The 21846-nt window shown below is 40.4% G+C and overlaps 1 protein-coding gene across 1 annotated transcript in view; it reads left to right on the forward strand.

The window, feature by feature from the left end:
* The window catches only part of LOC133641138 (sine oculis-binding protein homolog B-like), a 63092-nt gene that overhangs the window by 21847 nt on the left and 19399 nt on the right, over positions 1-21846 (forward strand). The window contains exons 3-4 of the mRNA XM_062035023.1: positions 14550-14679; positions 17191-17379. Coding sequence (XP_061891007.1) covers positions 14550-14679; positions 17191-17379 — 319 coding nt within the window. The remainder of the gene's footprint in view (positions 1-14549; positions 14680-17190; positions 17380-21846) is intronic.

Consider the following 21846-nt stretch of genomic DNA (forward strand, 5'->3'; position numbering starts at 1 on the left):
TTTTTTATTTTTTTTGTCCTCTCCAGCTTTTCAGGCAAACCATATAGTTCGGATTTACTTTACAAAAGAGAAGTGTAGGATACTTCTCTTGTTGCCTTATTTGTATTTGACTTTATTAAATGTATTTATATTAGAAACACAACATGTGTATATAACAAAGTGTGCAAAGTCTGCAGGCAGTAGGAAACACATGGTTAAGTGTAGGGAGTAAAACTGATGGCAGTCTAAAGTTCAAGATTTTTGGAGCTCTTTGTTCAGTGGATCAGATGTTTGATGAAGCTCTGTGTCTATCTACCACCACTACTGTTTCCTGTTTATTTGTTACTGACTGTGGCAGGACACCTCTGCCTCTGTTTCACTTTATGTTGCTGGTAAATAATATGGTTGTAGTAGTAGGCTAAAATTAAATTATTTAGTATGCACTAGTTAAAGGGGCAGAGCTTTGAGACATTTTAGCTTTTATATTTTATAAGATATATTTTTTGTAAGAACCACAATTAATAAATATATTTCAGTGAATAACTTATTGTTCAAATCTGTATATAAATATGCACATAAAGTGTTGTAATTATATTGTAAAATGGATGGATGGATGGATGGATGGATGGATGTTTAAAACAAAACTGTTATTATTAATTAGTAAGTATACATTTTTTGAGCCTTTTTAGAGAAAATCAAATCATTGTAGTAAATTATGCAAATTACTCGATGATGTCACGGTGACCACGCCCATAGCCACGCCCCCACCTCCACAGGTATCTTGGCAGTTTATGGGAAACACTGGGTGTGTAACTCAAGGCCCGGGGGCCAGATGTGGCCCTCCACTTTATTTTATTTGGCCCGTGAAAGCCTGGAACTTATGTGCTTTAATGAAGCCGTTCATCTTCCCAAAGGGTTCTCAAACTTTTTTCACCGAGGACCACTTCAGAAAAAACTCTCCAAGTACCACCATAATGACCGACATTTAATATAGTAGCGTGGTAGGCCCAAGTATTCATCCAACCAAGGCAGGGGGTTTATTTAACAAGTATTTTTATTATTTTTGGCCATTTCAACATTACACATAGTTTGAACAGTGAACTATTTGAATATAGGAAAATAAAACACTGTACTTTAATCAAGGGATTCTTTGGGGTACCACTATATCAGGGGTCTGCAACCCAAAATGTTGAAAGAGCCATATTGGACCAAAATTACAAAAAATTAAACGCCCTAATAAGTGTTATAATGAAGGCAACACATAATGTAAGTGTCTATATTAGCTATACTAGCCTACTATCAAAGGCTGGCGCAAATCTTCGTTGACAGAAATGTTGTATTTATATTTTTGTTCTACACATTTTTGCAACATTGGAAAACATTCGTAAAATGGAGGCTTTTCACAGGATGAGATAACTTCTGGAAATTACTGGCTTAGAATGGCAAAAGGTATAGATGTGTGTGTCCAAGTTTAAGGAAATTGGAGTCTGTCTTCTTCTAATGGATTTATTACAATCTTTGCAAGCTTGGTAACGTTTCCTGTGGTCTGGAACAACATGGCACACAATATGTACATACAGCTAGCCTAAATAGCGTGTTAGCATCGATTAGCTCGCAGTCATGGATTGACCAAATATGCCTGATAAGCACTGCAGCAAATCAACAACATCAACAAAGCTCACCTTTGTGCATTCACGCACAGCATAAAACGTTTGGTGGACAAAATGAGACAAGGAAGGAGTGGCGTAAAACACGTCTTTCTGGGGCAGCGTCGGAGAAGGTTGTTGTACACGTATACAAACTGCGATGAGTTCAAGGATCGCTGAAATTAGTAGGACAAAACGGTGCTTGCAAAATACTCTCATCAGTGAAGCATGTTTAATATAAACAGTGGGATTTCTAACAAATAGGCACCAGTACCCATATTTATTTTAGTTTTTAAAAAATCTACGAATAAAATGCATGGAAAAATTGTGTAATAATAGTATTCACTGTTCGAAGCGTTCCTCTGGGGCCACACATAACTGCGATGCGGCCCTCAGTGAAAACAAATTCAACACCTTTGCACGAGTGGTACGCCTACCACAGTTTGAAAAAGACGGTTCTATACGTGTTCCTTCTTTCAATTTTGACAGAAAATTGCATGCGTTTTAAACTTGAGAGCAATCCGACCATGATTAAAAAGCTTTTATTCACGCCAAAGTGCGGCCCGCAGCTCCGGTCTTGTTGTTGGATAAAAAAAAAGTATAACAAATTTAAAGGAGCAAAAAATAGTGACGTAATGCAAAAATAAATTAAAAACATTTATTCAAAGAGCACATTTTTTCCACCAAGGGTCGCATACTGAAAAGTCAAAATATGCGGGGGCCATTTTTTATTTTTTTTTTATTTTGTAAAACGTTAAATATCAAGTATTTAAAGACAAATATTAGGGCTAGCTATGTGTTTTTAGTGACCAACACCCAAAGACTATAAAAATGGGAGCCATTACCTCCCTGCTTGGCACTCAGCATCAAGGGTTGGAATTGGGGGTTAAATCACCAAAAATGATTCCCGTGCGCGGCTTCCGCTGCTGCTCACTGCTCCCCTCACCTCCCAGGGGGTGATCAAGGGTGACGGGTCAAATGCAGAGAATAATTTCGCCACACCTAGTGTGTGTGTGTGTGTGTGTGACAATCATTGGTACTTTAACTTTTAATTTCAGCTTTTTCTCGATACACTACCGTTTATGCTCCTTTTTTCAATTTTTTACCTGTGTATAAAATGAAAATAGTACACTTAGTGAGCTAACACACAGGTGACACTAAATGTTGTCTTTAAACATATATAATGTCTGTTTGTAGTATTTTTTTAAATATATTTAAAAAAAAAAAAAAAAATGTCAAAACGGCCCTCGCATATTTTGACTTTCACAGGGGTGTCAAACTCATTTTAGCTCAGGGGCCACATGGAGGAAAAAATCTGTGCACACGCGGGCCAGACTATTAAAATCATGGCATTAAAACTAAAAAATAAAGACAACTTCAGATTGTTTTCTTTGTCTTACTTTGGCCAAAAATAGAACAAACACATTCTGAAAATATTACAATAAAAATATAGAAAAAAATTAAGTTAAGTAAAGTTTAGATCCATGAAGGAAAGAAGAAAGTGAATGAATGTTTATAACTGAACACATTTACATATGCATAAAAATTTGTTTTCTTTTGTATTATTTTTTTAATGATTTAAGTAACGTTTATGACAACCTTTTTCCAAAACACAATATAGAACGTGAGATATAACGGGATAATGCATACATTTATGTCATGATCCGGGGTCCGGATCATGTTTTTGTTATGTTCTGTTAGTTTTGGACTCTTTTAGTTCCTGTTTGTGCACCTCCTGAGTCACCATGGTTACGTATTGCACTCACCTGCCTCTGGTTAGTGTTCGGGACGCTCACCTATTGCCCGGGCACTAATCAGAGGGCTATTTAGTCTATGCTCTGGCCTCACTCAGTCTGGCGTCATTTGTTTGCTTCACACAACCCTCTATGTAAGTCTTGTTTATTTCATGCCACAGTTAGAGAGTTTTTACCTTGTCCATAGTTCCATGTTTTCGCCTTAGCTTCCGCATGCGATAGGCACGCTTGCCTTTTTGTTGTTTGCCTGTTATTTTGTAGTTAGATTAATAAATATGTTCCTACCTGCAAGCCTTGTCCGGAATAGTCCGTTTGCATCCCGGGAGAACAAACCTCGCAGTAAGCTGCGAAAACCACGTCGTGACAATTTATCATTCATTTTTACAAAAAAGTGGCACCCCCAAAATTTACCGTGGGACCCCATTTTTAGGACTTGATGGGGTCCCCGGGACTATTCCTAGCGCCAACACTGATGGAGTATTGGTGCGTGTAAAACAGCAGCAGGCCGGTTCTAATACTAATCAAATATCATCCCGGGGGCCACAGATAAGTAATTCAGATCCAGCCCCTGGGCCTTGACTTTGACACATAGGTTCCAGTATGTGGCCCTTGTTGGAAAAAGTTGCGACACCCCTGCATTATGAACATATATTCCAAACATTTTTGGTTCGAACAACATGCGGGTCCCCTTGACTTATGGTAGTACGTTATTCATCAATTTGTACATCATACATTTGAATAATAGAATCCATACGTAATTGTGGAATAAAATAATAAAGCGATTATACATTATAATTAGAGATGTCCGATAATATCGGACTGCCGATATTATCGGCCGATAAATGCTTTAAAATGTAATATCGGAAATTATCGGTTTCAAAAAGTAAAATTTAGGACTTTTTAAAACGCCGCTGTACGGAGTGGTACACGGACGTAGGGAGAAGTACAGAGCAGTTGCGTCTCCCAGTCATACTTGCCAACTCTCCCGATTTTCCCGGGAGACTCCAGAATTTCAGTGCCCCTCCCGAAAAACTCCCGGGGCAACCATTCTCCAGAATTTCTCCCGATTTCCACCCAGACAACAATATTGGGGGCGTGCCTTAAAGGCACTGCCTTTGCGTGTCGGCCCAATCACATAATATCTACGGCTTTTCACACACACACAAGTGAATGCAAGGCATACTTGGTCAACAGCCATACAGGTCACACTGAGAGTGGACGTATAAACAACTTTAACACTGTTACAAATATGCGCCACACTGTGAACCCACACCAAACAAGAACGACAAACACATTTCGGGAGAACATCCGCACCGTAACACAACATAAACACAACAGAACAAATACCCAGAACCCCTTGCAGCACTAACTCTTCCGGGACGCTATAATATACACCATCCGCTACCCCAAACCCTGCCCACCTCAACCTCCTCATGCTCTCTCAGCGAGAGCATGTCCCAAATTCCAAGATGCTGTTTTGAGGCATGTTAAAAAAAAATAACGCACTTTGTGACTTCAATAATAAATATGGCAGTGCCATGTTGGCATTTTTTCCCATAACTTGAGTTGATTTATTTTGGAAAACCTTGTTACATTGTTTAATGCATCCAGCGGGGCATCACAACAAAATTAGGCATAATAATGTGTTAATTCCACGACTGTATATATCAGTATCGGTTGATATCAGAATCGGTAATTAAGAGTTGGACAATATCGGAATATCGGATATCGGCAAAAAAGCCATTATCGGACATATCTAATTATAATACATATTTATTCACTGTAACAAGTGGCCCTTTGAGAGCAAAGGTCCATCAATGGAAACAAGTCGGGCATCCCTGATTTAGTGGTTTGCCAAAGAATCACTTACCGTATTTTTCGGAGTATAAGTCGCTCCGGAGTATAAATCGCACCGGCCGAAAATGCATAATAAAGAAGGAAAAAAACATATATAAGTCGCACTGGAGTATAAGTCGCATCTTTGGGGGAAATTGATTTCATAAAAGCCAACACCAAAAGAATAGACATTTGAAAGGCAATTGAAAATAAATAAAGAATAGTGAACAACAGGCTGAATAAGTGTACGTTATATGAGGCATAAATAACCAACTGAGAACGTGCCTGGTATGTTAACGTAACATAATATGGTAAGAGTCATTCAAATAAATATTTACCAAACAATCTGTCACTCCTAATCGCTAAATCCCATGAAGTCTTATACGTCTAGTCTCTTACGTGAATGAGCTAAATAATATTATTTGATATTTTATGCTAATGTATTAATAATTTCACACATAAGTCGCTCCTGAGTGTAAGTCGCACCCCCGGCCAAACTATGAAAAAAACTGCGACTTAAAGTCCGAAAAATACGGTAATTAAATATTAAAACACAATGAATACTTAGGCCTACTACGCTACTGTATTAAATGTTGGCCATTATGGTGGTACTTGCAGAGTTTTTTTTCTGAGGTGGTGAAAAAACTACCTACTCAGTGGCCTAGTGGTTAGAGTGTCCGCCCTGAGATGGGTAGGTTGTGAGTTCAAACCCCGGCCGAGTCATACCAAAGACTATAAAAATGGGAGCCATTACCTCCCTGCTTGGCACTCAGCATCAAGGGTTGGAATTGGGGGTTAAATCACCAAAAATGATTCCCGGGGCGTGGCCACCGCTGCTGCCCACTGCTCCCCTCACCTCCCAGGGGGTGATCAAGGGTGATGGGTCAAATGCAGAGAATAATTTCGCCACACCTAGTGTGTGTGTGACAATCATTGGTACTTTGACTTTAAAAGTTTGAGAACCCTTTGGGAAGATGAACGGCTTTATTAAAGCACATCATTTCTAGGGCCGTATAAAAGAAAGTGGCGGGTACCCGTGCACGGGTGGTATGCGGGCTCCATCCAATGGTAAGCCAAATAACTACTTGATTAAAGTACAGGGTTTTATTTTCCTATATTCAAAGAGTTTACTGTTCAAACTATGTGTAATGTTACATTGAACAAAAGTATTAACTATTCCTGTTGAATAAAACCTGTTTTAATGAATACTTGGGCCTACTACGCTACTGTATTTTAATGTTGGTCATCGTAGTGGTAGAATAGAATAGAATGGACTTTATTGTCATTATATTTGCATATAACGAGATTAAGGACTCCAATTTAAGGTGCGGTAGTGGGAACAAATATGGGATAAAAATAAATTACACAAGAGGTAATAAAAATAAAACTAAGAATTGAAATAAACAGACTACTATCCAATAAAAAATAATAAGCAATCCTGTACAATATACAAAATACTGTACAATATACAGAACTTGGAGAGCCAGGTTTTTTCCTGAAAAAAAGTTTGAGAACCACCGCTCTAAGTGGTTTGGGCTGCGGAGTTTTGATATCCAGCGGAGGTGTCGCCTTACAAGTTCCCCTAATTTGAATCAAAACACGCGAAACGCTATCCCGGCTTGATGTACGCCCGCCCCTGGTCGGATCTCTTCTCTTTGTTGTCTTTGGCCGCCACTCTCGCCGTGGTTTAGGATATGGCCTGTCACTCTCACAAAGCAGATGTTTGTCTGAACTGCCAGGAAGAAACAAAAACAACATTGTGGAGCGTGTGGGCGGACAAAACTGTGGAACGAACGACACCAGGCTGTGTACGCGTACGACACTCTTAAGGAAACACTACATCATTGTACCTATTAGGGGTGTAGCGCTCCGTCACCGGGGCGGTGCACCCTTGACACTTGAGTTTCACACCCTGAGAACAAACCTCTGCCTCTTTGTTGCTTCTGGGAAAAAAAGTACAATCAGCCCAATATTTAACTCCAGTTAATTGGTTCAATGGTTTTAGCTTAGCATTCACACCTGACGCAATGAGGCCCTCTGTCGTGAAAGGTGTGTGCAAACCCCAAAACCAGTGAAGTTGGCACGTTGTGTAAATGGTAAATAAAAACAGAATGCAATGATTTGCAAATCCTTTTCAACTTATATTCAATTGAATAGACTGCAAAAACAAGATATTTAACGTTCAAACCGCAAAACTTTGTTAATTTTTGCAAATATTAGCTCATTTGGAATTTGATGCCTGCGACATGTTTCAAAAAAGCTGGCACAAGTGGCAAAAAAGACTGAGAAAGCGGAAGAATGCTCATCAAACACTTATTTGGAACATCCCACAGGTGAACAGGCTAATTGGGAACAGGTGGGTGCCATGATTGGGTATAAAAGCAGCTTCCGTGAAATGCTCAGTCATTCACAAACAAGGATGGGGCGAGGGTCACCACTTTGTGAAAAAATGCGTGAGCAAATTGTCACACAGCTTAAGAACAACATTTCTCAACCAGCTATTGCAAGGAATTTAGGGATTTCACCATCTACGGTCCGTAATATCATCAAAAGGTTCAGAGAATCCGGAGAAATCACTGCACGTAAGCCATGATATTCCGGACCTTCGATCCCTCAGGTGGTACTGCATCAAAAAGCGATGTCAGTGTGTAAAGGATATCACCACAAGGGCTCAGGAACACTTCAGAAAACCACTGTCAGTAACTACAGTTGGTCGCTACATCTGTAAGTGCAAGTTAAAACTCTACTATGCAAAGCCAAAGCCATTTATCAACAACACCCAGAAACGCCGCCGGCTTCGCTGGGCCTGAGCTCATCTAAGATGGACTGATGCAAAGTGGAAAAGTGTTCTGTGGTCTGACGAGTCCACATTTCAAATTGTTTTTGGAAACTGTGGACGTTGTGTCCTCCGGACCAAAGAGGAAAAGAACCATCCGGATTGTTATAGGCGCAAAGTTGAAAAGCCAGCATGTGTGATAGTATGGGGGTGTATTAGTGCCCAAGACTTGGGTAACTTACACATCTGTGAAGGCGCCATTAATGCTGAAAGGTACATACAGGTTTTGGAGCAACATATGTTGCCATCCAAGCAACGTCTTTTTCATGGACGCCCCTGCTTATTTCAGCAAGACAATGCCAAGCCACATTCTGCACGTGTTACAACAGCGTGGCTTCGTAGTAAAAGAGTGAAAATGTGTGGTGCATTATGAAGTGTAAAATACGACAACGGACCCCGGACTGTTGAACAACTTAAGCTGTACATTAGAGCTGCAACTAACGATTAATTTGATAATCGATGAATCTGTCGATTATTACTTCGATTAATCGATTAATAATCGGATAAAAAAAGACAAACTACATTTCTATCCTTACCAGTATTTTATTGGGGGAAAAAAACAGCATACTGGCACCATACTTATTTTGATTATTGTTTCTCAGCTGTTTGTACATGTTGCTGTTTATAAATAAAGGTTTATCAAAAAATACAAATACAAATTTTAAATAAAATTTGCCTCTAAGCATGCGCATAGCATAGATCCAACAAATCGATGACTAAGTTAATCGGCAACTATTTTTATAATCTATTTTAATCGATTAGTTGTTGCAGCCCTAATGTACATCAAGCAAGAATGGGACAGAGTTCACCTGAAAAGCTTCAAAATTTAGTCTTCTCAGTTCCCAAATGTTTACTGAGTGTTGTTAAAAGGAAAGGCCATGTAACACAGAGGTAAAAATGCCCCTGTGCCAACTTTTTTGCAATTTCTTGCTGCCATTAAAGGCCTACTGAAATGAATTTTTTTTAATTTAAACGGGGATAGCAGATCCATTCTATGTGTCATACTTGATCATTTTGCGATATTGCCATATTTTTGCTGAAAGGATTTAGTATAGGACAACGTCGATAAAGTTCGCAACTTTTGGTCTCTGATAAAAAAAAAACTTGCCCCTACCGGAAGTAGCGTGACGTAGTCAGTTGTTCACTCCCTCATATTTTCCTATTGTTTTCAACGCAGCTAGAGCTATTCGGACCGAGAAAGTGACGATTACCCCATTAATTTGAGCGAGGATGAAAGATTCGTGGATGAGGAACGTTAGAGTTAAGGACTAGAATGCAGTGCAAGACATATATTTTTTCGCTCTGACCGTAACTTAGGTACAAGCTGGCTCATTGGATTCCACACTCTCTCCTTTTTCTATTGTGGATCACGGATTTGTATTTTAAACCACCTCGGATACTATATCCTCTTGAAAATGAGAGTCGAGAACGCAAAATGGACATTCACAGTGACTTTTATCTCCACGACAATACATCGACGAAGCTCTTTAGCATGAGCTAACGTGATAGCATCTGTCTCAAATGCAGATAGAAACAAAATAAATAAATCCCTGACTGGAAGGATAGACAGAAGATCAACAATACTATTAAACCATGGACCTGTAACTACACGGTTAATGCTTTCCAGCCTGGCAAAGCTTAACAATGCTGTTGCTAACGACGCTAAGGCTAACTTAGCAACTTAGCAACCGGACCTCACAGAGCTCTGATAAAATCATTAGCTCTGCACCTACGCCAGCTCTCATCTGCTCATCACGACCCGTGCTCACCTGCGTTCCAGCGATCGACGGTACGACGAAGGACTTCACCCGATCACCGATGCGGTTGGCGGCCCAGAGACGGAGGAAGTCAAGGTGAGGTCGTTTGGCTAGCGCGTCTGCTATCCTCAAAGTCCTTCTTGTTTCGGTGTTACAGCCAGCCGCTAATACACCGATCCCACCTACAACTTTCTTCTTTGTAATCTCCATTGTTCATTAAACAAATTGCAACAGATTCACCAACACAGATGTCCAGAATACTGTGGAATTATGAAATGAAAACAGAGCTTTTTTGTATCGTATTCAATGGGAAAGGCATACCTCTGTACCCCTGGCTACGTCACGCGCATACGCCATCCTCCAAAGGCTTTTTGAACCGGAAGTTTAGCGGGAAATTTAAAATTGCACTTTATAAGTTAACCCGGCCGTATTGGCATGTGTTGCAATGTTAAGATTTCATCATTGATATATAAACTATCAGACTGCGTGGTCGGTAGTAGTGGCTTTCAGTAGGCCTTTAAATTCTGAGTTAATGATTATTTGCCAAAAAAAAAAGAAGTTTCTCAGTTGGAACATTAAATATCTTGTCTTTGCAGTCTATTTAATTGAATATAAGTTGAAAAGGATTTGCAAATCATTGTATTCTGTTTTTATTTACCATTTACACAACGTGCCAACGTCACTGGTTTTGGCTTTTGTACATTTTTCCTCAGACAAGAGTCAAAAGTCAAATGCCAAAACCAGAAAGGACGGATCATTGTCCTCCTGAGAGTGTTCGGAGCCAGACTCGCGTTCTTGAGTAAATATGTAACGATCTTAAGATGGAAGGAAGTTCGCACACTGGAAGGCGGGATAACAGACTTCTCACTCCGCCGAGGTCCGACCCGGTGTTGTCTCTGTAATACATCTGTTTCAACACCACACTGGGTCCGACTCCCTCCACTTCGGGCCCAGAGCGCGGGACCAGACACCGGATACTTGACTTTAATCATCGTTAGGCATATTTAGCTGGATACGATACCGCCGCTTGCACACTCGCGCGGCAGAAAGTGAGCAAGTCAAGGGAGAGATCCATTTCTCTGAGGCCCCCGGTGCGGAGCAAAGGTCGGAGTGAGGAAAAGCGAAGGGAAAGAATGTGCAGTCGGTACTACGGCGCTACGACACGGGCCACAGCAGACTGGCTGGGCTGGAAAAGGGTGAAACCTGAGAGGCAGGGCCGGGTCGGGTGTCAGGGCTGGAAGGTGTCGGGGTGGAGGGGAGGATGGCGAGCGCGGCGAGGATGGATGTAGACGAAGAGGAGCGGGGGCATTTCCGAGAAGCGTGGGACCTGGCTGCGGTGTTGGGTGTCCCGCTCTGATTTCTCCCCGGTCTAGATCAGGTTTCTCCTCCAATCCGGTTCTTCCCAAAGCCACAGAGAAGAGGTGGGTGTATAAAGAGTGGGACCTTTGTGTTTTGATTATTTATTTTTTTGGGTAATCTGGCTGTAATAAAATAAAGAAGGGACGGGGCTGGGGGGGGGGGCGGCACATCTGCAGGGGAACTTCGTTCTTCCCGCTTTTTTCCCCCAATTAGAAGAGATAAACAAAAGCATGATTCATAGATCTCACACTGGTGTCGGGTTTTCAACCTTTCCGTCTCAGATTTAGCGAGGGTAAACAGCATGAGCGCATCATGGAAAAAAGCGTCATACTGTACTCCTCTGTGCTCACTTCCAGTCCTCCAACAGAACCCATTCATACCGTCTGATGATGTTTAGTGTGGGATCAAAACTTGTACACAGTGTCCAAGCTGTGGCCGCACTGCAAAAAGTCAGTGTTCAAAAACAAGAAAAAAATAACACAAAAATGAGGGGTATTTTATTTGAACTACACTACCGTTCAAAAGTTTGGGGTCACCCAAACAATTTTGTGGAATAGCCTTCATTTCTAAGAACAAGAATAGACTGTCTCGTTTCAGATGAAAGTTCTCTTTTTCTGGCCATTTTGAGCGTTTAATTGACCCCACAAATGTGATGCTCCAGAAACTCAATCTGCTCAAAGGAATGTCAGTTTTGTAGCTTCTGTAACGAGCTAAACTGTTTTCAGATGTGTGAACATGATTGCACAAGGGTTTTCTAATCATCAATTAGCCTTCTGAGCCAATGAGCAAACACATTGTACCATTAGAACACTGGAGTGAGAGTTGCTGGAAATGGGCCTCTATACACCTATGTAGATATTGCACCAAAAACCAGACATTTGCAGCTAGAATAGTCATTTGCCACATTAGCAATGTATAGAGTGTATTTCTTTAAAGTTAAGACTAGTTTAAAGTTATCTTCATTGAAAAGTACAGTGCTTTTCTTTCAAAAATAAGGACTTTCAATGTGACCCCAAACTTTTGAACGGTAGTGTAAGCAAAATTATCTGCCAATAGAACAAGAAAATGTGGCTTGTCAAGACTTTCCAAAACAAGTAAAATTAGCTAACCTCAATTAAAGGCCTACTGAAAGCCACTACTACCGACCACGTAGTCTGATAGTTTATATATCAATGATGAAATCTTAACATTGCATCACATGCCAATACGGCCGGGTTAACTTATAAAGTGCAATTTTAAATTTCCTGCGACACTTCCGGTTGAAAACGTCTTTGTATGATGACGTATGCGCGTGACGTCACGGAGAGAACGGAAGTATTTGGACCCCATTGGATCCAAAACAAAAAAGCTCTGTTTTCATATCAAAATTCCACAGTATTCTGGACATCTGTGTTGGTGAATCTTTTGCAATTTGTTTAATGAACAATGGAGACTGCACAGACGAAAGGTGGGATCGGTGTATTAGCAGCGGACTACAGCAACACAACCAGGAGGACTTTGAGATGGATAGCAGACGCGCTAGCCGCCGACCTCATCTTGACTTCCTCCGTCTCCGGGCCGCCGACCGCATCGGTGATCGGGTGAAGTCCTTCGTCGCTCCGTCGATCGCTGGAACACAGGTGAGCATGGGTGTTGATGAGCGGATGAGGGCTGGCTGGCGTAGGTGGAGAGCTAATGTTTTTAGCATAGCTCTGTGAGGTCCCGTTGCTAAGTTAGCTTCAATGGCGTCGTTAGCAACAGCATTGTTAAGCTTCACCAGCCTGGAAAGCATTAACCGTGTAGTTACAGGTCCATGGTTTAATAGTATTGTTGATCTTCTGTCTATCCTTCCAGTCAGGGATTTATTTATTTTGTTTCTATATGCATTTGAGCCCGATGCTAACACGTTAGCTCCGTAGCTAAAGTGTTTCGCCGATGTATTGTCGTGGAGATAAAAGTCAGTGTGAATGTCCATTTTGCGTTCTCGACTCTCATTTTTAAGAGGATATAGTATCCGAGGTGGTTTAAAATACAAATCCGTGATCCACAATAGAAAAAGGAGAAAGTGTGGAATCCAATGAGCCAGCTTGTACCTAAGTTACGGTCAGAGCGAAAAAAGATACGTACTGCACTGCACGCTAGTCCTTCACTCTCTCGTTCCTCATCCTCGCATCTTTCATCCCCGCTCAAATTAATGGGGTAATCGTCGCTTTCTCGGTCCGAATCTCTCTCGCTGCTGGTGTAAACAATGGGGAAATGTGAGGAGCTCTTCAACCTGTGACGTCACGCTACTTCCGGTATAGGCAAGGCTTTTTTTTTATCAGCGACCAAAAGTTGCGAACTTTATCGTCGATGTTCTCTACTAAATCCTTTCAGCAAAAGTATGGCAATATCGCGAAATGATCAAATATGACACATAAAATGGATCTGCTATGCCCGTTTAAATAAAAAAAATTCATTTCAGTAGGCCTTTAACCCAAAATACCTTAAAATAAGTATATTCTCACTAATAAGAAGTGTACTTTACTTGGTAGAAAAGAAAAAAAAAGAGACCTTTTTGCTCAATATGTTGAAAAATATTCTTAAATGAAGTAAATGCTAGTGCCATTATCTTGACAAAATGATATGCGCTCTGCATTACATTTCTTGAAACCAGCAAACTTATACTAAAAGCAATAGCTCAGGCAAATCGTATGGTTTAAAAATGCATTTTTCCATCGACAACATGACATCGTGGCGCCAAGTGCGTGCTCTTTCAGTCAATTAGCGCCCCCGGCCACATTTTTTTTAATTGTCATTTTGAGGAATTCACCTGAATGTGCATTAATTATTTCTGTTCAAAATTTTTACAAATGTCACATTAAATATTAACTGTCAGTTTGCTGTACTGTGCCAACTGTACTACTTTATGAGTACATATTCTCTATTGTTTCATTGAGAATTAAACAGCAAAGTCCATTTGGCTGTCATCTGTTTTAATTATGAGACACAATTGTGTCAAAATCATGATTTTTTTTTTTTTCTTCATGTTTGAAATAAGAAATTATTACTTTAAAAAAGTAGTTTTATACTTGTGAGTGTTGATGACACAGCTTTGCAACAGTTGATATTCTAGTTTCAAGCATGTTTTACTCAATATAGGTCATCAAATCTCAGCAACAAGCTGTAATATCTTACTGAGATCATTTTAGGACCAAAACCCTTAAAACAAGTAAAACACTCTAACATAAAATCTGCTTAGTGAGAATAATTATCTTATCAGACAGAAAATAAGCAAATATCACCCTTATTTGAGATATTTAATCTTACTTAGATTTCAGTTGTTGCAGTGTGAGTTTTAGCCTTATACATTTTGAAAACAAAGTTAATCCCTGACTTCTTTCCACGTTTTGGTCTCGTGTAGACGTTCGCGGAAAGCACCATGAATGAGCTCCTGGGATGGTACGGCTACGACAAAGTGGACCTCAGAGACTCCGAGGCCAACGAGATCCGGAACTACAGGGAGAGGCGCCAGCATGTGTCTGTGTTAAAAGGTGACATGACTCCGCCAACAGGTTCTGCAAGTTCCACTGACGGTAAAGTCGATCCGATGCGCGGCACCCACTCCCTCCTTGACTTCTTGCGCAAACGTCCAATCCAATCCACTTCATTTAGATAGCACATTTCAAAAAAACAATAGAAGTTTCACAAAGTGCTGCACAGAAGTTGAGACATACAGTACAGGCCAAAAGTTTGGACACACCTTCTCATTTCAATGCTTTTTCTTTATTTTCATGACTATTTACATTGTAGATTGTCACTGAAGCCATCAAAACTATGACACCTGTGAAGTGAAAACCATTTCAATCAATCAATCAATCAATCAATGTTTATTTATATAGCCCTAAATCACAAGTGTCTCAAAGGGCTGCACAAGCCACAACGACATCCTCGGTTCAGATCCCACATCAGGGCAAGGAAAAACTCAACCCAATGGGATGACAATGAGAAACCTTGGAGAGGACCGCAGATGTGGGGAATGCAGTGTTTCCCACACATTCATTTATTTGTGGCGGCCCGCCACGAAAGAATTACGTCCGCCACAAATAAAATAAAATATATTTTTTATTTTTTTATTTTTTTGTCCTGTCCAGCTTCTCAGGCAAATCATATAGTTGATGTAGATGCCCATATAGGCTGTTCAGATGTACTTTACAAAAGAGAAGTGTAGGATACTTCTCTTGTTGCCTTATTTGTATTTGACCATTACTGTTTTCTGTTTATTTGTTACTGACTGTGGCAGGACACCTCTGCCTCTGTTTCACTTTATGTTGCTGGTAAATAATATGGTTGTAGTAGTAGGCTAAAGTTAAATTATTTAGTATGCACTAATTAAAGGGGCAGAGCTTTAAGAGACATTTTAGCTTTTATATTTTATAAGATATATTTTTTGCAAGAACCACAATTAATAAATATATTTCAGTGAATAACTTATTGTTCAAATCTGTATATAAATATGTACATAAAGTGTTGTAATTATATTGTAAAATGGATGGATGGACGTTTAAAACAAAACTGTTATTATTAATTAGTAAGTATACATTTTTTGAGCCTTTTTAGAGAAAATCATATCATTGTAGTAAATTATGCAAATTACTCGATGATGTCATGGTGACCACGCCCATAGCCACGCCCCCACCGCCACAGGTATCTTGGCAGTTTATGGGAAACACTGGAATGATATCAGCACTTCAGTCATCAACAATTATATCATCTGAGAAATGGACATTGAAACAGTGTAGGTCTCACTTGGTAGGATATGTACAGCAAGCGGTGAACATAGTGAGCTCAGAAAGCATAAGAACAAGTATATACATTTGATTATTTACATTTGATTATTTACAATCTTGGGAGGTGGGATGTGGTGGGGGGAGGGTGTTAGTCGAGGGTTGTAGCTGCCTGGAGGCGTTCTTTTAGTACGGTTCTGAAGGAGGATAGAGATGCACTTTCTTTTACACCTGTTGGGAGTGCATTCCATATTGATGTTGCATAGAAAGAGAATGAGTTAAGACCTTTGTTCGATCGGAATCTGGGTTTAACGTGGTTTGTGGAGCTCCCCCTGGTGTTGTGGTTATGGCGGTCATTGACATGTACTTCGGTATCAGGGAGGTGTAGCGGATTTTATAGACTAGGCTCAGTGCAAGTTGTTTTACTCTGTCCTCCACCCTGAGCCAGCCCACTTTGGAGAAGTGGGTAGGAGTGAGGTGTGATCTGAGGTGGAAGTCTAGAAGTAATCTGACTAGCTTGTTCTGGGATGTTTGGAGTCTAGATTTGAGGGTTTTGGAGGTGTTGGGGTACCAGGAGGTGCATGCGTAATCGAAAAAGGGTTGAATGAGAGTTTCCGCTAGAATCTTCGTGGTGCTTTTGTTGACCAGAGAGGAGATATTGTAGAGAAATCTCGTTCGTTGGTTGACCTTTTTGATGACCATGGTTGCCATTTTATCACAGGAAAGATTAGCCTCTAGAATGGAACCTAGGTAAGTGACCTCATCTTTCCTGGTGATAACAATGTCACCCACTTTTATAGTGAAGTCATTGACTTTCTTACGGTTGATTTGGGACCCAAATAGTGCAGATTTCACCCATTGAAATACTTTCAATAGTTCAAGACTTACGGTCATTTAAAAACAGCATTGCACATCATAATGGCGGCTACAGTTTTGATGTTAAAGGTCTAAAAAAATTATGTAGAACGTCCGGCAGGCTGGATGGAAAATCTTAATGGGCATGTATTTTGCAGAGGCCTGGATTACCTGGATAAAACTGATTTTTTTTTTTTGCTAAAAGTCTTAGATGATAAAAACTAGATCGTACAACGGAGTTAATCTGATGTTCCAATTTAAGATCATTGTAAAATTTAAAACCAAGATTTGTGACTGTGGGTTTTAAATAAGGCATCAGGTGGTTCCGGTCACTGGGGGGAGCATTCTGTTTGACTTTTGAGTCAAATAAAATCATTTCCGTCTTGTTTAGAAAGTTTACCGCCAACCATGCTTGTCTTGCAGAAAACTCCTTGCCAAAACCGAAGACTGCGCAGGGCAAAGTCAGTCACTCGGTCATTGCGATGAAGAGCGGCGAGAGGGATTCGTCCAGCGTCCCTTCGTCTTCGCCTTCCTCTTCGTCGACAAGCACGTCCACGCCCAAGGAGCACAAGAGTGCGCCTGTCATCGTCCCGCTCATAAAGCCATCAGCAGGTAAACGATCAAATCTTGCCATTTCAGTGAAGTATGTCACATATTCTCACATGTGCATTGAGATTAGGATTAGCACTAAACGTTAGGTGTGTGCACACAGGTCAGGGTTTTACTTAAAGACTTATAGTGCATCCAAAAGCACTTTACATTAACATCTTTCCCCATTAAGAAACACCATACCTTATTTTAAGTTGTATAGAAACACATTGCTGTCTGAGCAACTAAGATATTCACTTGTGAATACAGATGTACAGATATAAATGCTTTAAAATTTAATATCGGAAATTATCGGTATCGTTTTTTTTATTATCTGTATCGTTTTTTAAAATTTTATTAAATCAACATAAAAAACACAAGATACACTTACAATTAGTGCACCAACCCAAAAAAGCTCCCTCTCACATTTACACTCATTCACACAAGAGGGTTGTTTCTTTCTGTTATTAAAGGCTTACTGAAAGCCACTACTACCGACCACGCAGTCTGATAGTTTATGTATCAATGATGGAATCTTAACATTGCAACACATGCCAATACGGCCGGGTTAACTTATAAAGTGCAATTTTAAATTTCCCGCCACACTTCCGGTTGAAAACGTCTAGATATGATGACGTACACGCGTGACGTCACGGAAAGAACGGAAGTATTCGGACCCCATTGGATCCAATACAAAAAAGCTCTGTTTTCATCGCAAAATTCCACAGTATTCTGTACATCTGTGTTGGTGAATCTTTTGCAATTTGTTTAATGAACAATGGAGACTGCAAAGAAGAAAGTTGTAGGTGGGATCGGTGTATTAGCGGCGGACTACAGCAACACAACCAGGAGGACTTTGAGATGGATAGCAGACGCGCTAGCCGCCCGACCTCACCTTGACTTCCTCCGTCTCCGGGCCGCCGACCGCATCGGTGATCGGGTGAAGTCCTTCGTCGCTCCGTCGATCGCTGGAACGCAGGTGAGCACGGGTGTTGATGAGCAGATGAGGGCTGGCTGGCGTAAGTGGAGAGCTAATGTTTTTAGCATAGCTCTGTGAGGTCCCGTTGCTGAGTTAGCTTCAATGGCATTGTTAAGCTTCGACAGGCTGGAAAGCATTAACCGTGTATTTACATGTCCATGGTTTAATAGTATTGTTGATATTCTGTCCATCCTTCCAGTCAGGGGTTTATGTATTTTGTTTCTATCCTCATTTGAGCCCGATGCTATCACGTTAGCTCCGTAGCTAAAGTGTTTCGCCGATGTATTGTCGTGGAGATTAAAGTCACTGTGAATGTCCATTTCGCGTTCTCGACTCTCATTTTCAAGAGGATATAGTATCCGAGGTGGTTTAAAATACAAATCCGTGATCCACAATAGAAAAAGGAGAAAGTGTGGAATCCAATGAGCCCTTGTACCTAAGTTACGGTCAGAGCGAAAAAAGATACGTCCTGCACTGCACGCTAGTCCTTCACTCTCACGTTCCTCATCCACAAATCTTTCATCCTCGCTCAAAGTAATGGGGTAATCGTCGCTTTCTCGGTCCGAATCTCTCTCGCTGCATTGTAAACAATGGGAAAATGTGAGCAGCCCTTCCTCCTGTGACGTCACGCTACTTCCGGTATAGGCAAGGCTTTTTTTTTATCAGCGACCAAAAGTTGCGAACTTTATCGTCGATGTTCTCTACTAAATCCATTCAGCAAAAATATGGCAATATCGCGAAATGATCAAGTATGACACATAGAATGGATCTGCTATCCCCGTTTAAATAAAAAAAATTAATTTCAGTAGGCCTTTAATATTCTGGTTCCTACATTATATATCAATATAGATCAATACAGTCTGCAAGGGATACAGTCCGTAAGCACACATGATTGTGCGTGCTGCTGGTCCACTAATAGTACTAACCTTTAACAGTTGATTTTACTCATTTTCAATAATTACCAGTTTCTATGTAACTGTTTTTATATTGTTTTACTTTATTTTTTATTCAAGAAAATGTTTTTAATTTATTTATCTTATTTTATTTTATTGTTTTTTTTAAAAAGGATCTTAGAGAGTAATCCAACGGAGGTGTTTTTCGATGCGTTCAAAGACTGCTAAACAGAGTCGGACGCCACAACACCCGCCAGAAATAATGGATAATAATAATGGATTTTATTTGTTGTGCACTTTTCATTTAAAGTGGTACATTACGAATCAATATTTAAAACAATCAAAAAATATCAAATACTATCGGTGTAGCATAAGAAACACAAAAGATGCAAAATAGTGGGTTTTCTAAAAGTGTGTCTGTTTATTTTAGGTATTTAAAAAAAATACTTGGTAAAAAGATTACAGTGTGTGTTTGTCAGGTTCAAACACTGATGACATCTATTAAAACAGACGAGAAGCAAGGAATCATGCAGAGACAGAGTTAAATTTTGCTCAATTGAGGAGACACGTTATTTGGGCTGTATTCTAGTTACAGATTGAAACTACGTTCTAGAAGTCCAGCCCGCGTGCTTCCTCTATTTATTTGGGAGGTCCCTGTTTACATCACTGAAGCTGTCGCTGAGGGAAGGAGGGTAATCTCGACAGCTCCAGTTAGACACAATATATGATTATACAAAAATGCAAATGTGTTGACGCTGGTGATATCGCCTTGTCTCTGCTCTGTCTGCGTCACGGCGGTGTTCGGCCTTGGCAGTCAGCAGGCCGTTCCTGGACACAGACACTGGTACCAGACTGGCTTGCAATCTTTTGGATTGCCAGCTTTGCACAGACAAAGAAAAATACCACTTCCGCACAATTGACAATAATTATAGCAACGACCCTTAAGCGTAAAAGTTGTGTGATAATATATACATATTTATTCTAACAGTGTTTAAGTACTTTTTGAGCACATTCAACAATACCGCGATAGTAATGATAACCGTTATCATTTTGGTCACAATGATATGTACATTTTCATACTTTTTCCACATTTTATGTTACAGCCTTATTCCAAAATGGAATACATTTACTTTTGTCCTCAAAATTCTACAGACAATACCCTTTAAAGACAATGTAAAAAGTGTTTTTTTCTTTAAAGGCCTACTGAAACCCACTACTACCGACCACGCAGTCTGATAGTTTATATATCAATGATGAAATCTTAACATTGCAACACATGCCAATACGGCTGGGTTAGATTAGTAAAGTGCAATTTTAAATTTCCCGCAAAATATCCTGCTGAAAACGTCTCGGTATGATGACGTTTGCGCGTGACGTCACGGATTGTAGCGGACATTTTGGGACAGCATTGTGGCCAGCTATTAAGTCATCTGTTTTCATCGCAAAATTCCACAGTATTCTGGACATCTGTGTTGGTGAATCTTTTGCAATTTGTTTAATGAACAATGAAGACAGCAAAGAAGAAAGCTGTAGGTGGGAAGCGGTGTATTAGCAGCCGGCTGCAGCAACACAAACACGTAGCCGGTGTTTCATTGTTTACATTCCCGAAAGATGACAGTCAAGCTTTACCATTGACCTGTGGAGAACTGGGACAACAGAGACTCTTACCAGGAGGACTTTGAGTTGGATACGCAGACGCGGTACCGTGAGTACGCAGCTGCGGCTTCCAAACATTTGATCGCTTGCCCGTACGTGCGTGCCGCTATGTGCATGTCACGTACGTAACTTTGGGGAAACATATGTGCTGTATGAACTTTGGGGAGGCGAACGGTACTTTGGGCTGTGGGATTGAGTGTGTTGTGCGGGTGTTTGATTTGTATTGGTGGGTTATATGGACGGGAGGTGTTTGTTATGCGGGATTAATTTGTGGCATATTAAATATAAGCCTGGTTGTGTTGTGGCTAATAGAGTATATATATGTCTTGTGTTTATTTACTGTTTTAGTCATTCCCAGCTGAATATCAGGTCCCACCCGCCTCTCACAGCATCTTCCCTGTCTGAATCGCTTCCACTGCCCTCTAGTCCTTCACTCTCACTTTCCTCATCCACGAATCTTTCATCCTGGCTCAAATTAATGGGGAAATCGTCGCTTTCTCGGTCCGAATCTCTCTCGCTGCTGGTGTAAACAATAGGAAAATGTGAGCAGCCCTTCAACCTGTGACGTCACGCTACTTCCGGTACAGGCAAGGCTTTTTTATCAGCGACCAAAAGTTGCGAACTTTATCGTCGATGTTCTCTACTAAATCCTTTCAGCAAAAATATGGCAATGTCGCGAAATGATCAAGTATGACACATAGAATGGACCTGCTATCCCCGTTTAAATAAGAAAATCGCATTTCAGTAGGCCTTTAAATTTGGCAAATTTCTTTAAAAAAACAAAAAAAATTCACATAAGTATTCACAGCCTTTGCTCAATACTTTGTTGATGCAGCTTTGGCAGCCTCAAATACTTTTTAAATCCGATACCACAAGCTTGGCACACCTATATTTGGGCCGTTTCACCCATTCCTCTTTGCAGCACCTCATTGGTTTTCATCTAGGATGTCTCTGTACATCGCT

The sequence above is a fragment of the Entelurus aequoreus genome, linkage group LG23, assembly GCF_033978785.1.
Source record: "Entelurus aequoreus isolate RoL-2023_Sb linkage group LG23, RoL_Eaeq_v1.1, whole genome shotgun sequence".
Lineage (NCBI taxonomy): Eukaryota > Metazoa > Chordata > Actinopteri > Syngnathiformes > Syngnathidae > Entelurus > Entelurus aequoreus.